Source organism: Myxocyprinus asiaticus, chromosome 40 (assembly GCF_019703515.2).
Source record: "Myxocyprinus asiaticus isolate MX2 ecotype Aquarium Trade chromosome 40, UBuf_Myxa_2, whole genome shotgun sequence".
Classification (NCBI taxonomy): Eukaryota; Metazoa; Chordata; class Actinopteri; order Cypriniformes; family Catostomidae; genus Myxocyprinus; species Myxocyprinus asiaticus.
Genome location: NC_059383.1, coordinates 32,922,325 through 32,941,135, shown reverse-complemented (window position 1 = coordinate 32,941,135; position 18,811 = coordinate 32,922,325). Strand labels below are relative to the sequence as shown.

General features: G+C 36.0%; 1 protein-coding gene across 1 annotated transcript; it reads left to right on the top strand.

Annotated features, from left to right (window-relative positions):
• Window positions 1–1,222: 1,222 nt before the first annotated feature.
• On the top strand, window positions 1,223–17,000 carry ubap1 (ubiquitin associated protein 1). The gene is made up of 7 exons (XM_051681169.1): window positions 1,223–1,408; window positions 2,468–2,516; window positions 2,637–2,761; window positions 7,774–8,577; window positions 10,040–10,210; window positions 10,327–10,428; window positions 13,212–17,000. The coding sequence occupies exons 2-7, from the start codon at window positions 2,477–2,479 to the stop codon at window positions 13,350–13,352; spliced, it is 1,383 nt and encodes a 460-aa protein (XP_051537129.1). The 5' UTR covers window positions 1,223–1,408; window positions 2,468–2,476; the 3' UTR covers window positions 13,353–17,000.
• The last annotated feature ends 1,811 nt before the right edge of the window (window positions 17,001–18,811 follow it).

Genomic DNA, 18,811 nt, shown 5'->3' with positions numbered 1-18,811 from the left:
TTCAAATCAGCAATAAAATCTGACAACGCTGGTATTATAAACTGTGCTTCTTTACCTCAGATTACGCTAAAAAAACAAATGTTTCCGGATTGTACAGCTAATGTGCATGAGCATTCTCGAGATAATTGACAGGTGATTTCTGTATCTAAAAGGTGATTGGCTCTTTTACATGTAAGGCAGGGCTTCCTTTGTACATCCATTGACCGCTGGGCGCTAGAGCCTCTTAGTTGGGCGTTCCAATTTCTCCCATTCGTTTCAATAGAAGTGGCCCGTCTCTGCTAAATAAATAGTCTCTGGTGCACCTTTAATCCATGGCTGAGTTCGGAACTGCATACTACACATACAGTATATGGCAGTAGTATGGGTAGTATGCCATTCCGAACTTAGCCTATGACTGAAAATGTCAAATAACTGAACGATTACTGAGATTAGCAAGTAATATTCAGCTAGTCATGTGATTCTAACATGGCAGCCCCCTTGTGGAGACCCTCTCCATGTAGAATATAAGATTACTGATCCGACTGAAGTCTTCATCTCATGTGAGTGGCTATGATTATACATACTGTATGTTTCAAACGTATTATTGATTTCTTTAGTGCAACTTTACTGATGTGATTCAAATCAGCTACTTTGTATAATATGTTTGCAATGCATTATGTTTGTATCCAGTTTTCCACATATTTTAGATGCAGTCTTTTTCACGTGGTTCTCAGAATTTCTTCAGACCTTTGATCTCCTTAAATTCTTTAACGAGCTCAATAGTTCTGATAAAGTGAGTGTACAGTCCATGTGACAAATGTGCATCACGTGCACAAATAAACAAAACAGATCTATGACATATTAATAAACAATGCTTTTCAGTTATAGCGAGATGGGGGCAGTATATGCAACTTTTGACAAGAATTTAAAAAATGATTAACAAGATTTATAATGCTTTGGTGTTATGATTATTACCATTTTTATTAGATATGGTACCAAATAGCCTACCATCATTTTTGGTAATGTGGTATATTTGATACTATCACTGTGCCATTTGGTACCACAACAGCTTCTCTATTTTATCTCTCTATCAATTCATGATCATAACAATTTCCTACCGTACAATATCCATTAAACTAAAATAGGTTGATGAACTCAAACCCATGCTGGACCAATGTGCAAAGGCCGACAGATGACAGCGCGAATCCACAGCTCGTCGCTGATTGGTCGAAGCTGTCGTCATTCAGCGAAACTCCTGTCGTCACACAGGAACCGAAGGAGGAGGTCGAACCAATATGGCGTTCCGCGATGAAGCAGGAAACACGCTCGGATTTCAGTGAATTTCCTCATCTGAGAGTGTCGATTGGAGCTTTTATGTCCGAGGACAAGTGAGAGACCTTTTCGGAGATTGAAGACAGAGCAGATACTGGTAAGGACACCGATGGGACACGCAGGGACAGTTTGAGGGGCGGTGGCAGAGGAAGTCGGGCCCTGTTAAGTCGCTTGACTAACCAGAACTGAAACAAAACTGAGCTGCTTCTTTTTTTTTTTTTTTTTTTTTTGTCTACGTCTGCCTCTATATTTGTATTCATCCAGTCTCAGTAAAAACAAAATAGTCTCATCAATGTATTTAAATATGTGTTATTAAAATTAACCGTTGTTGGGGTTATCTACCTTGCTGTCTGTATGAATTTGTCGATTAAAGCTACGTATGACAATCATTGCTTTATTACGCAATAAATGTGGCTGTGTGTTGTTAAGAAGCTAGGTTGTCTTTCTGGTCTGCTGGTGTACTTAAAAAAAAAAAAAAAAAGAAAGAAAGAAGAAAAAAGAAAACTTTTGTTTTGTTTTTGTTTTTTCAAAAAATAAATGGGTGGTCAGTTTGCGTTGTAGCATGTGATTTAGTCTTGTGCTAGTCTCTTGTTTATCATGTTGCAGATTAGCAGTTGTTTTTTTTTATTTGTTTCTTGATATGAACCTTTTTGAGGTCATGTGAAATAAATGGTAACGCTCATTTGTTTATATTTTCAGTTTAAAATAAATCCAAGCTGTGCTTCTAACTTTATGCAGCTTAACCAAGCTGTGTTTTCATTGGTGATTACAGTTTCGATTTTGATTTGTGTGATTATTTAAATTTGTATTTAAAATCACCAGGCTAATTAGATTTATGCATATGAAAATGCTTATTAACTGTCAACATTCTTTAATTATCTGTTGATGTAATGATGTTGACAGTTAATAAACAAACTGAGAACAGTTTGGCTGTTATCGCAAAGAAAATACAGAGTTTTGCTCACTTGTCTTTTTCAAAAATACCAACTAAACAGATTTTGATTTCAGATATTAGTTTTGTGTGTGTGTGTGTGTGTGTGTGTGTGTGTTCGGGGACAGAATGGTAACTTCCAAAGAGAAAAGGGAAGTGTCTGGGAGAGTAAATAGGTCACTTGCTCCAATATGTTTCAATTTTGCTGTTTTAATATTCCCTTAGTTACTCTAAATGGATGCGAGGAAGTTTGGATCAGATATCCACAACAATGGTGAGTCAGACAGTCATCTGGCCTGATTTTATTTATTTTTAATAATCTGCATTATTCAAAAATTGTTGATTTGTTGAATCAATTTCTCTGCTCTCTTGTCACTATACTTCATGTTTCAAGGACCCGTCAGCTACCTCGATGATGTTCCTTTCAAACTCAATGAGAAATTCCGCTGTCCCTCGAAAGTGGGTCTTCCTATTGGCTTTTGCATGCCCGACTGCAATTCCATGCTCTCTGAACTTCAAGTAAGTATGATTTTCCTCAAAAGCTGCAAACATGTAGGGCTGGGCAATATGCAAGAAATATATATATATATATATACACACACACTGGTGGCCAAAAGTTTGAATAATGTACAGATTTTGCTATTTTGGAAGGAAATTGGTACTTTAATTCACCAAAGTGGCATTCAGCTGATCACAAAGTATAGTCAGGACATTACTGATATTAAAAACGGCACCATCACTATTTGAAAAAAGTCATTTTTGATCAAATCTAGACAGGCCCCATTTCCAGCAGCCATCACTCCAACACCTTATCCTTGAGTAATCATGCTAAATTGCAAATTTGGTACTAGAAAATCACTTGCCATTATATCAAACACTGCTGAAAGCTATTTGGTTCTTTAAATGAAGCTTAACATTGTCTTTGTGTTTGTTTTTGAGTTGCCACAGTATGCAATAGACTGGCATGTCTTAAGGTCAATATTAGGTCAAAAATGGCAAAAAAGAAACAGCTTTCTCTAGAAACTCATCAGTCAATTATTGTTTTGAGGAATGAAGGCTATACAATGCTTGAAACTGCCAAAATACTGAAGATTTCATACAAAGGTGTACACTACAGTCTTCAAAGACAAAGGACAACTGTAACAACTCTAACAAGGACAGAAAGAGATGTGGAAGGCCAGATGTACAACTAAACAAAAGGATAAGTACATCAGAGTCTCTAGTTTGAGAAATAGATGCCTCACATGTCCTCAGCTGACAGCTTCATTGAATTCTACCCGCTCAACACCAGTTTCATGTACAACAGTAAAGAGAAGACTCAGGGGTGCAGGCCTTATGGGAAGAATTGCAAAGAAAAAGCCACTTTTGAAACAAAAACAAAAAGAAAAGGATAGAGTGGGCAAAGAAACACAGACATTGGACAACAGATAATTGGAAAAGAGTGTTATAGATCTTAACCCCATTGAGTTTTTGTGAGATCAGCTGGACTGTAAGGTGCGTGAGAAGTGCCCGACAAGACTTCCACATCTTTGGCAAGTGCTACAGGAAGCGTGGGGTGAAATGTCACCTGAGTATCTGGACAAACTGACAGCTAGAATGCCAAGGATCGGCAAAGCTGTCATTGCTGCACGTGGAGGATTTTTTGATGAGAACTCTTTGAAGTATTTTAAGAAGTTCTGAAAAAAATGTTTTTATAATTGTAATAGTAATTTTTCACATTATTAATGTCCTGACTATACATTGTGATCAGTTGAATGCCACTTTGGTGAAAAAAAGTACCATTTTCTTTCCATAAGAGCAAAATCTGTACATTATTCCAAACTTTTGGCCACCAGTGTATATAGATACGATTATATTGTCAACACCACTGCAGAGGGATTGATAATTATTTTTGCTTTATTGATTTTGCTTAAACTCAATTAATTTATTGAAACACGAAAAACTTAAACTAAAGATATTACTAAATTCAAATTGCACTTCAAACAAAGCAAAAAAGCAATTAAAATAATAAAGTGGTCAAAAAAATTTTTTTTTTAACCACCGGCACCTCCCCAAATGCAAAGATTTACTATCTCCAACTTCCTCCACCGATCCAATTTCTATCATGCCAGTATATGTCTATGACAACAGGTGGAAAATTACCAATACAAATTAAGATCTAAAGACAATTATAAATGCAAACATAATAATAATAATAAATAATAATACAAATTGAAATATAAATAATTCATTATCTCTAGAAACTTCAACAAAACCCACATCATTTCTACTTTCATAAAACGGCTACAACAGTTTGTTTATTTAGTCTGTGCTTAAACTAATAGAAAACACCTGTTTTCCTGTTAGGTGTAAGCCTAATAAATTCCCTTGTGTTTCCCAATTAATGCTTTATAAAATTTCCACTGTTTCTTATCAAATTTGTGTTTGTATTGTTTCATTAATGCTACGTAAAGAAAATGAAATGGAGCTAAATTTTAGGTTCAAGTTTAACGTGTTTTTGTATTATTTTATGATTTACTTTTATCTTTGTTTCTTAAATGCGCTTTCCCTAAGCAAATCGCAAGGTTGTTTAATGGGGCTTACGCATGCCGTAATTTCATATATTTTTTTTTAATTCCAAGGCTAGAAAATTTAAAAATGTAAAAGAATCTTCACGGAGCGGATGATGAATAAAAGTTGTTGTCACAAATCAGTGAGTTTTGAATGATTTTTAAATAAAAGTTTTTCATAAAGACCAAAAAATATTTGTTAGTTTCATAATAATGTTTTTTTCCCGACAGCTGTATTTCCTTAATAATGAAATTTCCAATTTATGTGATGTTTTTATCTCATTGATAAGCCATAGCGTATTTGTTACAAGCCATGTTTGAGACTAGAGAGTGGGTTATACTGGGAAAATGTTTCATGCTATTCAGAGAACATGTTGGCAGAGAAAATTAACATAACCGGCCTCTTTTATCTGTAAAGTTTTTGTATGATTTAATATTTTTAATATTTTAGTATCTATAAATGTATGTGCATGATAACTATTGGGCTACTATTTAATATAATTGGCGACTTCCCAGCTTCATAGTTTTGTCATTTTCAGATATTGTCAATCATCGCCTGTCAATGACTGTCGCAATTGGCATTGGGATATTTGTCAGATATTGTCGATATTAGAGCCCGACCGATACCGATTTTAGAGAGGGACAACTCACCGATTACCGATATGGTGACCGATATAGCTAATTTTTGAGCTGGCATGAAAACAGACCTTTTCTATGTGGATTTTTCACCGATTTTGGACCGATATGACTATGCAAAGGTACTCAGAAGGCTGATTTCTTAAATATTTTTTATCAAAGAACATTTGACATTATTATTATAATACATTGTCAACAAATTCTAGAAATGAACACTGAGAAAATAAAGAATAAATAAAAATACAATAAATAGCTTAAAAAACATCAGGACTGTTAGTATAAGTCAATTGCTGACCATTCAAATAAAGAATAAATAAATAAAATAAAAATCAGTACTGTATGTTTAGTATCAGTCAAATGCTGACCATTAAAATAAAGAATAAATAAAAATAAAATAAATAGCTTAATTAACATAAGTACTGTTTAGTATCAGTCAGTGGCTGACCATTAAAATAAAGAATAAATACAAATAAAATAAATAGCTAAATAAACATCAGTACTGTTTAGTATCAGTCAATTGCTGACCATTTAAATAAAGAATAAATTAAAATAAAATAAATAGCTAAATAAACATCAGTACTTTTTAGTATCAGTCAGTTGCTGACCATTTAAATAAAGAATAAATTAAAATAAAGTAAATAGCTAAATAAACATCAGGGGCCGGTTGCACCAGCTATACGTTCATTACAGCTTAGCCTAGTTGTGGCGTAAATGGGCACTAAGTCACAATTTACGCTCTACTAAATATTTGAGCGTTGCACCAGTGTGATGGCGTGGTGGGCTAAAGCACATAACTGGTAATCAATTGCTGGTTTGATCCCCACAGCCACCACCATTGTGTCCTTGAGCAAGGCACTTAACTCCAGGTTGCTCCAGGGGAATTGTCCCTGTAATAAGTGCACTGTAAGTCGCTTTGGATAAAAGTGTCTGCCAAATGCGTAAATGTAAATGCACCATTACATTTATGTAGGACGTAACCCTACGTATAAACTAAATATATACAGAAGCCTCCGACCAGGAGTAACTGATGGAATAAAAAAGCAGACTCATTTAATGACATCAATGAGCTCATGTTTTGCATGACAAGCTTCAATCCTTTCGACATATATGATGGTGTTGGCATTTACGAGAGTGAAAAAAGGTACTTTTAAGCGGCTCTTCAGCATGAAACCATTCTAACGGTCCCTTTTTTAGGGTGCGTCGCCCGCTGTCAAGTTTCAACACATTCAAAATATATATATATATATATATATATATATATATATATATAAGGATATTAAAATGAATAAATGTTTAGTTTTCCAGCCTGTTGTATTAGTATTTCTCACCCCTCATTTATTTTAGATACAGTTCCTATATATTATTATTTATACAGGGCAAATATACTATTTATTAAATCTACTTTTATTATTTATCCAATTTTAATGTCTAGAAAACCAGACTTTTAAATATTACATTTTATAAATGCAACGACTGGAATTGTTCGGTTGAAGGGGGTACCAAACTGTGAATCCTGAAAAAAACATTTTGGTGAATACATGTTTACACATTAGGTTCCACTCAGCTGACAACAATGAAAGTAGCTACGTGATTAGCTAGTTAGCTATAAGCTCGTCATCATGGAGAGTAAAAGATGGACTTTATTTACTTTCCAGCATTGTGTCTCACCAACTAGGCAACAGCGAAGCGTGAAATCAACACTCACCACACACAATCCACCACCGCACTGTTGTCTGCTGAGCTGCAAAAAGATGCTGTGATGTTTACCTTTCAATCTGCTACATTACTGACTGCACTGACAAACTATAGCTGGCTAACAGCAAACAGATGTGAGTGACATGGTTGTCAGGGACAGGGTTAACGTTATATTAGTTATATAAAATGATGGGGTAATTTTTTTTATTAACTTTCCAGTATGTATTTCACAAACTAGTTAGCAATTTAAGGAGAAGAGTTCACTCAAATCCACACCGTTTAACTCCGCCCTGTCTGCAGAACCACTAGTTTAGAGTCAGCTCTGTAAACAATGGATTCAGAGCACGCTCTGCTGGACAAACTACGCTATGACACCAATTCTAAAGTATTGTTTTCTGCATAATATGTTCCGAAAAAAAGTTTTCATATTGGTAAAATATACGCCGATACTGATATATCGGTGAAAGGCTAATATCGGTCGGGCACTAGTCGATATACGATTACACTCGTTATACGATCGCCCAGCCCTACAAAAATGTTAATCGTGTGATGTTAATGTTTCATTTTTGGGTGAATTCCTTTACAGTAAGTTCAATTAAGTGTTGAAAGTTATTAAGGATTTACTTTAATCTACTTTCTTGTACACTTTAGTATGACTTCAGTCTAGAAAGGCGGAGCGTGCAGTGGGGGGAGGAGCTTGCCAAGGCACGAGCTGCTGAGGCTCGAGCAGCGGAGGCGGCAAGGACAGAGTCTGAAAACGAGAGGCATGCTGCTGCGCACGATGCAGATGTCGGATTGGTTGGAGGAAAGAAAGCACGCCCCTCTGATGAACAGGAACTTGTCCCTACAGCATTGAACCCAGTTTTGGCTGGCTTATGGCACAGTGCGATCCTTACGCCACTCCCAGCACCTTCTTTTGGACCAACGCAACCAGCACCTAGTATCCCGGCACCTCAGAGTTTAAACTTAGCCGACTTTGAGCGAGAGGAGGATCCCTTTGACAAACTTGAGCTTAAAACACTGGACGACAAAGAGGAGTTGCGGAATATCCTTCAGAGCCAACCACAGTTGTCTGTTTCACCTTCTCAACTTCCTCAAATGGAACCTCACCCCCCCTCTCCAAGTAGTACGTCTCCCATCCAGGCCAAAGCCGGAATATTCCTTAAACCTAATGGACTGGTTGGACTCCTGGACTTAGACCGGGGTGTGGTTGTGGGGACCACCAGGGGACAGATCGATGCAGATCGCCCATGTAACATTCGCTCACTGACTTTCCCCAAGCTATCAGACCCTGGGGACTCACCCTCAGGAGCACCTCTCGGGACTTACCAAGCAAACCCACCATGGAGCATGTCTAATGGCACACCACCATCCTTGCAGAGAACAGCACCACATGCAAACACAACACTCCCCCAAGACCAACCTGCTTATGCTCAAAATGGGACACTGAAACAGGTATTGTAACATGGACAGTAATGTCAGTCATTACTAACTGTTTGCACTTAAAGTGATTAGACCTTATTTATGAAATGCAAGCAGAATGAATATTAAAGGAATATTCCAGGTTAAATACAAGTTAAGCTCAGTTAACAGCATTTGTGGCATAATGTTGATTTCCACAAAAAATACATTTGAATCGTTTCTCCTTTATTCTTAAAAAAAGCAAAAATCGAGGTTACAGTGAGGCACTTACAATGGAAGTAAATGGGCCAGACCATCAACATTAAAATACACACCATCTCAAAAATGTAGTCACAAGATGCAACATGTTATATTACATAACATCTATAATGTTTAAGTTAAAATTTAAAACAAAATATATTTTGGTGTTAATGGACTGGCCTCATTCACTTTTATTGTAAGTGCCTCACTGTAAACACTTTTTTTTTAATAAACTGGGGGCGAGTCGAAATCATTTTTTGTGGTAATCAATATTATGTCACAAATGATGTTGATTGAGCTGAATTTGTATTGAACATGGAAGATTTCATTATTCCATTAAAGAGATTTACAAAGCAATCTTCCCCCTAGACCTGGCAATGACAAGGCCCATTCTTAAAGGGATAGTTCACCCAAAAAATAAATTCTTTAATCATTTACTCACCCTCATACAATCCCAGATGTGTATGACTTTCTGTCTTCTGCTGAACGTAAATGAAGATTTTTAGAAGAATATTTCAGCTCTGTAGGTCCATACAATGTAAGTGAATGGTGGCCAGAACTCTGAAGGTCCAAATATCACACAAAGGCAGCATAAAATTAATCCATAAGACTCCAGTAATTTAATCAATGTCTTCTGAAGCGATCCAATCGGTTTTGGGTGAAAACCAAAATGAAATTCCTTTTTCACTATAAATCATGACAGCATTCTTCTTGGCGATCGTGATTTCAAGCTCGATTACTCTTCCTCTAGCGCTCTGCGCATGCGACAAGCTCTAGGAAGTGTAATCGAGCTTGAAATCACGATCGTGCCTAGAGACTGCAGTGGCAAAATGTACAGTGAAAAAGGAGTTATATTTTGGTCTGTTCTCACCCAAAACCGATTGGATCGTTTCAGAAGACTGATTAAATTACTGGAGTCGTATAGATTACCTTTATGATGCCTTTATGTGATATTTGGACCTTCTCAGTTCTGGCCACCATTCACTTGCAATGTGAGGTAGAGATGTTATTCTAAAAATCTTAATTTGTGTCCTGCAGAAGAAAAAAAAGTCATACATATCTGGGATGGCATGAGGGTGAGCTAATGATCATAGAATTTTTATTTTTGGGTGAACCATCCCTTTTAGTAATCGTCATATTAAATTCAGTGCGACATTTTACAATTTAATGGTTTTATGGATGATTAACAAATTCAGTCTGCTCATGTTTAATAAATTACGCCCATTATGTGATTTTCTCTTTAACGCCTTTGCAGTTAAACTCTGTCACTGCACCCAACCGTCCGCCGTCAACTACACCTTCTACCGCGATACTTCTCGGCCTCTCTGCTGGTGAACGACAGTGTGTGGAGACCATTGTGGGCATGGGCTATTCTTATGAGGGTGTTCTCAAAGCCATGCAAAGACGAGGACAGAATGTGGAACAGGTCCTTTTGTAGTCTTTTAAATCCTTCTGGTAGTGTGCATCAGGTTATGATACTGTTATTCATCTTAGCAACTCTTAAACTCTTTAATTACTCAGTTATTGTGCTGTTTTTCGTAGGTGCTGGAATACCTGTTTACCCACAGTCGACTGTGTGATCGAGGCTTTGATGCCACAGCTGTGGAAGAGTGTCTGGAGATGTACCAGGGCTCAGAGGAAAAGGTTGGCAAATACTTACCACCACAAATATGCACAAAGACTGAGTTACATGGAAAATGTCTCAAAATATCTAGTTTGAATACCACATTTGCATAAAGTTTTCATGTATTTGTAAATAATCTTTTACGATAGGGTTGACATGACCCTAATATTCTTTGTGAGAACACAGAATTGTTTTGTTTTTTTCAAGAGACTGTTAGGCAAATAAAATTTCTGCAAAGCTTATTTTTGTTCGAAAATAGTCCTTTTTCACAGACTGTGATGACATGTTTCCTCCTTATTTAGTAGCGTAAATTTTAAATGTTTCCCCTTTTTTATATGATAATTTTTTTTAAATATTGAGGTTTTGATTACAGCTGCTGAGAAATTTGGCATCTTCTCCCATCTGACTGTTCTAATCCACCGCTCTCTATTTTTTTTTACTTCTGGAAAGTCATTCAAACATAATAATTTTTTCTTTTGCTCTTGGAGCAAATGGGTACGTGAAAATAACATTTGCTGTGGTCTCCCATTCACCGCTGTCGAAGTTTACCCTGCAATCATTTACTTCTGCGTTTCAAAACCCGAAGTGTGAAAAAGGTCTATTGAAAGTGTTTGTGTTAACAGATAGTTGACCATATTTAACAGAGCTAAACATGACAGACACAAAGGTGCTATTTACTTTTAACATAGTGTCTCGTAAAAGGCCAAATTTGAATTCAATACCAGTTACTGTAAGCTCAATCAACAGCTTTTTTGGCATAATGTTGATTAACAAAAAATTCATTTCGACTCGTCTATGTTTTTCATTAAAAAAAAAAGGCAAAAATCTACAGTGAATGGGGGCCAATACGTGAACGTTAAAATACTCACTGTTTCAAAAGCATAGCCACAAGATGTAAACAGTTTGCATGTTAACACAATTTTAGTGTGATTAAATTACTTACTAACCTTTTTTATGTAAAGTTACAGTATATCTAATTTAAAGGGTTAGTTCATCCAAAAATGAAAATTCTCTCATGATTTACTCGCCCTCATGCAGGTGTGTATGACTTTCTTCTGCTGAACACAATCGAAGATTTTTAGAAGAATTTCTCAACTCTTTAGGTCCGTACATTGTAAGTGAATGGGTGCCAAAATTCTGAAGCTCTAAAATCCACATAAGGGCAAAATAAAAGTACTCCAGGCGACTCTGGTGGTTAAATCCATATATTCTGAAGCGATATGATAGGTGTGGGTGAGAAACAGATCAATATTTAAGTCCTGTTTTACTATAAATTCTCCTCCCTGTTCAGTCAATCAGAATTTCTTGTTTTTGGTGAGTCACATCCTTTTTGCATATTGCCCCCTAATGGGTAAGGAGGAGAATTGATGACAAAAAATGACTTGAATATTGATCTGTTTCTCACCCACACCTATCATATCATGTCTGAGCACATGGATTTAACCACTGGAGTCGTATGAATTACTTTTATGCTCCCTTTATGTGGATTTTGGAGTTTCAAAATGTTTGCACCCCTTCACTTGCATTGTGAGGACCTACAGAGCTGAAATATTCTTCTAAATATCTTAATTTGTGTTCTGCAGAAGAAAGAAGTCATACACATCTGGGATATCATGAGGGTGAGAAAATCATGAGAGAATATTCATTTTTGGGTGAACTGTCCCTTTGACAACTTCGTTACCATGACGACATAACGCCATAAACCTCAAAACGACAGTAAAAGCGACAATTTAAATAACTTTATAGCTCAAATAAAACACAAGTTTTAGCAGAAGAATTAATTTGTGCTTTTATGAAAATATAAGCTTCACATTTCTGCCTTTTAAACCCTCCAAAAATTGGTACCTTTCACTTCCATTGTAAATCCCTTACAGTAATATAGATTTTTTTCTATGGGACTGTTAGAAATTATTTTTTGTGGTAATCAACATTATGCCATAAATGCTGTCGATTGAGCTTAACTTAAATTCAACCTGGAATATTCCTTTCATGATAAAAATGCACATTCGAGGGGGCCTGGGTAGCTCAGTGGTAAAATACGCTGGCTAGAACCCCTGGAGTTCGCTAGTTCGAATCCCAGGGCATGCTGAGTGACTCAAGCCAGGTCTCCTAAGCAACCAAATTGGCCCGGTTGCTAGGGAGGATAGAGTCACATGGGGTAACCTCCTCATGGTCGCTATAATGTGGTTCATTCTCGGTGGGGCGCATGGTGCCTCCACAAGCGCTATGTCTCCGTGGCAACACGCTCAACAAGCCACGTGATAAGATGCGGGGGTTGACGGTCTCAGACGCGGAGGCAACTGGGATTCGTCTTCCGCCACCCAAACTGAGGTGAATCACTACGTGACACGAGGACTTAAAAAAAAAAAAAAAAAAAGCGCATTGGGAATTCCAAAATTGGGAGATAAAAGAAAAAAAAATGCACATTTGAATGTAAAAACTGCTTTTGAAATTTAGATAAGCACAGACAACGTCTTGGTCACTTGGTTTCTATTTCTATGCTGTTGTGTTGGGTAGCCCCGACCACAGTAAAATCTTGTTTATTTTTTTATTATACTTCTCACTCATATTGTTATGCTGATTGTAAATAAAAACTTAAAATTAAATAAGTACATTTTTAAGTCTTTCAAGAATACAAAATAGAATACAAAACATTCTTGCAATACAAAATATCTAACTTTTTTCTTAAACTAGTAAATAAGAAAAATAATTTTAATCAATAATAGTGTTTTACTAATTTGTTTTATATGTCTAGTTAAGAAACTGTTTTAATAAAATTTAATTAGACTTTCTCTCCCCTTAGGCTCTAGAGTTTCTACAGTTGATGTCCCGGTTTGGGGAAATGGGTTTTGAAAGAGACACTATTAAAGAGGTACTGTTGGTCCACAATAATGACCAGGATAAAGCGCTGGAGGACCTGATGGCCCGAGCGACTGCGAGCTGAGCCTGAAGAGTGTCCCCTCCTAGAGCCACCCCTCCCCTGTCCCTCGGAGAGTGAGAGGTGATAAGAAAATAGCGAGAGGGAGGGCGTGATTTTCTTATCTCTGAGACAGGACAACCGATTATGTACCCTAATAAAGATATACCTCTTGGGGTAGGGATTGACTGCACCACTCAATGGTGAGTTGATCCCTCCTCTGCTGTATGTCTGTTAAGTGATCTTAGAATGGTGGTCAGTGGGAGGAGCCTGAACACTCCTCTGAGAATCAGGATTGCATTGGTGACAGGCTGGACTGGGTGAGCCCCTTGGAAACCCAGTTTAGCACAAAATGGACTTGGAGTGACACTCAAAGCTATTGCGCTGCCATCTCCTGCTGTTGGACCCAGGCTTTCTAAACTGAAACCTGCACACGTACTCACAAACAACCCATGGTGGAACAGAGAACCCACAAAAGTGCCCACTCTCTTTTTTTGTCTATGCTCTTTGTTCATTCATATGTTGTTTATATGTTTGGCAGGCAGAAACATCTTATCTTACTTTATTTTGTCCTTTTAGAGATTGTGTTTCTTTGCCCTATGATTGGGAACTACATTAACTGAACTAATAACCATTATTTAAGTAAAAAATAAAACAACAAAAAAAAGAATGATTGCTGTAAACTTTTGCCTAGTTGGCTTTTGCACTGGAATGAAGAATTGGCAAGAAGAATTGGAAAGATTGACTGGAAATGCAATATTTAAAGGGATAGTCATCATTTACTCACCCTCATGTCATCCCAGATCTGTATAACTTTCTTTGTTCTGCAGAACACAAATTAAGATTTTTAGAAGACTATTTCAGCTTTGTAGGTCCATACAATGCAAGTGAATGATGACCAGAACTTTGAATCCTCAGTAATCACAAAGGCAGCATAAAAGTAATCCATAAGACTCCAGTGGTTTAATCCATGTCATCAGAAGTGATATGATAGGTTTGGGTGAGAAACAGACCAATATTTAAGTCCTTTTTTGCTCTAAATCTCCACATTCACTTTCACATTTTTCCTCTTTTGTTTTTGGCTATTGAATTCTTCGTGCATATCACCACCTACTGGTCGGGCTGGTCAAAGGGGGAATTTCTAGACAAAAAGGACTTAAATATTGATCTGTTTCTCACCAACACCTGTCATATCACTTCAGAAGATATGTTTAACCTCTCGAGTGTATGAATTACTTATATGCTGCCTTTATATGAATTTTTGAGATTCAGAGTTCTGGCCAACATTCACTTGCATTGTGTGGACCAACAGAGCTGAGATGATGTTCTCAAAATTTTCATTTGTGTTCTGTAGAAGAAAGTAAGTCAAGCACATCTGGGATGGCATGTGGGTGAGTAAATGATGAGAGAATGTTCATGTTTGGGTGAACTATCCGTTTAAACAATGCCACCATATTTTCAAACAATTGACATGCAAATACTACACAGACACACTGAAGAACAGATGTTAATATAAACATATTTAAAGATCTGTGAAGATGCTGTTGGTGTCCAGCTGTAATAAAAAATGAGAAAAGAAACAGACATTAATGTGATTAACACTGATATGAGACTTTCACTGCAGTTCTTTAAAAAGCACTAGAAAACTGCATATATAGATGGAGGTACCAGAAAGTTTTGCAACAGATCGAATCTGAAGGCAAGATTGTGAATGCTGGTTTTAGAGCCTTGATCACCACAGGAAACTTGTGTGTCTTTTCAAATATCTCCATATTACCTCACATGGAATTGGCCAATTTACTTAATTTCCTCATTAGACATAGGAAGATGGGCAGATCTGTGCAATCTGGGAATTTTTCTGACAAATAGAATTAATTTAATCAACCATATCTGACTCCAATAGAACTTTTTAGCTGTTTCAAATATAGGTCCTGTTTCTAACCCCATGCTTTTATGATACTGACTTGTGTCTTCTTGAAATCAAAGGGTGAACCTCATGAAGAAATTGCTAGGTCATATTTCACTTCAAAATCAACAGAAAAAAATATTTTGCCAAGATAATTAATAAAGCCTGTTTTAAGACCATTAAGATATTTTGCATTGTGACATCATAGTCATGACAACCAAGCAATTTCCCCCTCCTAAATCCATAGTCGTCAACTTCTTTCGGCTGCTTCCTTTAGGGATGTGATCCGCATATTTGACTTGTCTCAGGTTTTACGCCGATACATTCTCTTTACTGTAATACAATATTGAAAATCATCCTGTTTAGACACATACTGCTTTTTAATTAAAAATCAAATAAATATGGTACAACAAATAATACCATGATGTATATATAATATATCATTATTTTTTCTTATTGCAGTAAGGAGTAATAACCATTCATTTCGTGTTTGGTGTGAAAGGGCTTTAACTGTCATGGAAATAATGCAAAAAAGAATTGTATTGTACTATCGTACTGTTTGGTCCTAAAAATAGCCTTCAATTTATTTTCTTTTGATTTTGAAGTGAAATGTGAATGAAGTTTGTCAAAGTTTTGTGAGATTCACTCCAAAAATGATGGGGATGTTTCATAGTCCAGATTTGACCTGTCTTTTAAGCCAGAAAACTGACAACCGGTCTAAATATAAATCTTTCTACTCTGTCTTTATGCGTGAGATGCTCTTACCTGGTATAGGATGGCATTTATGGCTTGCTCAAGACAGTCCTGAGAAATGTGGGTGGGTTACTGTTGGTAGAGTTAAACCTGTATTAAGCACTTTTCTCTGAGAATGCGGTAAATTCTGAAAAGAACCACATATGAACCAGATGTGTTTCAATAAATGTGCTATCCGTGGGGTCCGATCTATATTGGATAGCCCGTCTGGCCCTTCATGAATAAATGTGCTGCGTTCTTAAGCAGTCAAATGTGCATTCTTTTTTTGTTGTTTGTCATTTTCACCATTGTAGGTACACAATCAGCTTCTTTAAGCTCGCTTTTCATGTGCAATTTATTTTTTATCATTGTTGCTTCAAAGTAATCTCTTGTTTTAAATTGTAATGTGTGGATACTTGTTGATCCATCTGAATCACACAAAGAAATGTTTGATTCACCCTAAAATCAAAAGAAAAATATAATAAATTATATTTTGCATAAAGAAAATTAAGCATATTTTAGAACTTTTACAATGTTGGTATAACCAATATAAAGGCCTGTAATTGATATAAAGTGAATAAAAATTTTAATGGCACTATAAATAGACTTTTTTATAAGTAGATTTTCTTTATGCAACACACACATATATTTCTTTTGATTTTGAAGTGAAATGTGACCCGGACATGTTCTTAACAGGTTTCATTAGATGTTAACATGGTGTACAGGGTGCGTCCTCATCTACTTTTTTGTATCAGTATCCCTTAGTCAAAGCTGGTGAACATACTGAGGTCAAAAAGGCAGAGAAGAATACAGCATGCATAATGCTGGTTGTATCACAAAAAGAATTCTGGCCTTCCACGAGCAGTGAGTCAGCACTCAAATACAGATCTATTGTTATTATTGTAACTGGGGAAATATCCTGATGTACAGCTAAAGAACCTGATTGACAGGTAAAGAAGATTGGAGATCTGTTGCTCCTAAAATGTGATTTAAAATGTTCAGTCTCCTTCAGTATGATTAAAATTACTCTTCAATAAGTGTCGCTGGTATTTGTAATGATGGAGTAGGCAGCTTCATATAAATAATAATAATTGGCGCTATAATTGGTGAGAAAAACACTTAGAGTACAAATATTGTCCAGGTTTACATAAAGGGCATGTTACATCAGCACTAAAAAAAACTGAACTGTAGTTGAACTATTTGCTGACTGCCAGTGAAACAGAAAGTGAACAGAACACAGGTTAAATGTAATTCACACCCCAGTTGTTGAATGCAATCGTTTAAACAGCCTATTGTGTGCCAAATTATTTATTTGTGTATCAGAACACGTGCATTGTTAAGATTGACATTTTCATCATCACATACTGAACTTTAAATCTTTCACATGCCAATATTCTTGATAGAGTCAAAATTTAGAGAAGGAAAAAATCAATTCAAGAAACATCTCATTCAGCAATCATTAAAAAGTAGGGTACAACAGGGCTAAAGGCTCCGTGGGGTAAAAGGCTCCATTGATTTGATTTTCTCCCAAAATACTAAATAACAACAAAAACTACCACAGCACTTTCCTAAACATCTGTTTGTTACTGTGCACTGCAAAATGTTCCTGTTCCATGAGATCATTGCGTGTAATGTCTAAAGGTTGATTTTAAGGCAATTTGATCTCATTTTTATATTTTTTAAATTATTGTAAATGTACACTGTAAACAAAATCCTGTTAAATTTACGGTAAGAAAATGGCAGCTGTGGTTGCCAGAAATTCACCGTAAAAAATACGGTAACCACGTTTCAGGCTTTACGGGATGTAATTTTGATGCCTGTATATTTTACGGTGCATTACCGTCGTTTATATTATTAAATAATAAACATGATATATTAACCTTCAGAAACTGTAAAAATCTGCTTTTCACTTTATAATGTATTGTTAATCACCGTTGTAATTACAGAAGGGCATGATGACATGAAGTTCATCAATAGTGGCTCGTCCTGGAGCAATGACCAATAAACATGTAGAGACAGTGCTCAGTGTCACTCACACAAACACTAAACACCATCAGGATGATACATGTGAAATTAAAATAATGTAATAAACATTAACTAAACTACATCAAATATAACACAGAACACCCCAATGTACATAACTGATATTAAAAATAAGAGGAAACATAACTATTCCCATATAATATAATGAAATGAACTGGGTCACGCAGGGAATTCTGGGAACCCCCGTGTAACAGTATAAGGATGGGCAAGGAGGAGGCAGGAACCGGCTGAACAGTAAATATAAAGTTTAATAAGAAACTCAAAATAAAACAAACATAAACACAGACACACAGGCAACACGGCCGCATGCGTCTCTCTCTCGAACTGGCGCCTCCGGCTCCCCTTTATCTCGCTCTCCCACTGATCCTCGTCACAGCCTGATTATTGTTTTTTACCTTAATTTTAACAATGATTTACCGTAAAAAGTACATGTACTCTCTTGTTAAACATAATATACATTTTTACTGTTAATTATACAGAAAATCATACTTTTAACATTAATATATATATATATATATATATATATATATATATATATATATATATATATATATATATATAAATAACATTTACTGTAAAACTACATGTATTGTCTTTTTAAATATATGTAAAAATTTTATGGTATATTTTAAGGTAACTACCAATTAACCAATTAAAGTTTTTTTACTGTAGAATTTTTACAGTCTTTTACCGTAAAAATTACGAAAAAAAATGTACAGTGTATGTAGCTAATGAAAATCCCTGAAATTAACATATTTCTTTTGTGACCAAATTCTAATTTATCATTTTAGTTTTGATTAAGGTC

What these genes read in the sequence shown, in the direction of transcription:
- ubap1 (XM_051681169.1), top strand. Translation starts at nt 2,477, where the DNA reads ATGGATGCGAGGAAGTTTGGATCAGATATCCACAACAATG. An exon ending in ATCAGATATCCACAACAATG is followed by an intron (nt 2,517 to 2,636) that starts GTGAGTCAGACA and finishes TCATGTTTCAAG; the next exon opens with GACCCGTCAGCTACCTCGAT. An exon ending in CCATGCTCTCTGAACTTCAA is followed by an intron (nt 2,762 to 7,773) that starts GTAAGTATGATT and finishes TGTACACTTTAG; the next exon opens with TATGACTTCAGTCTAGAAAG.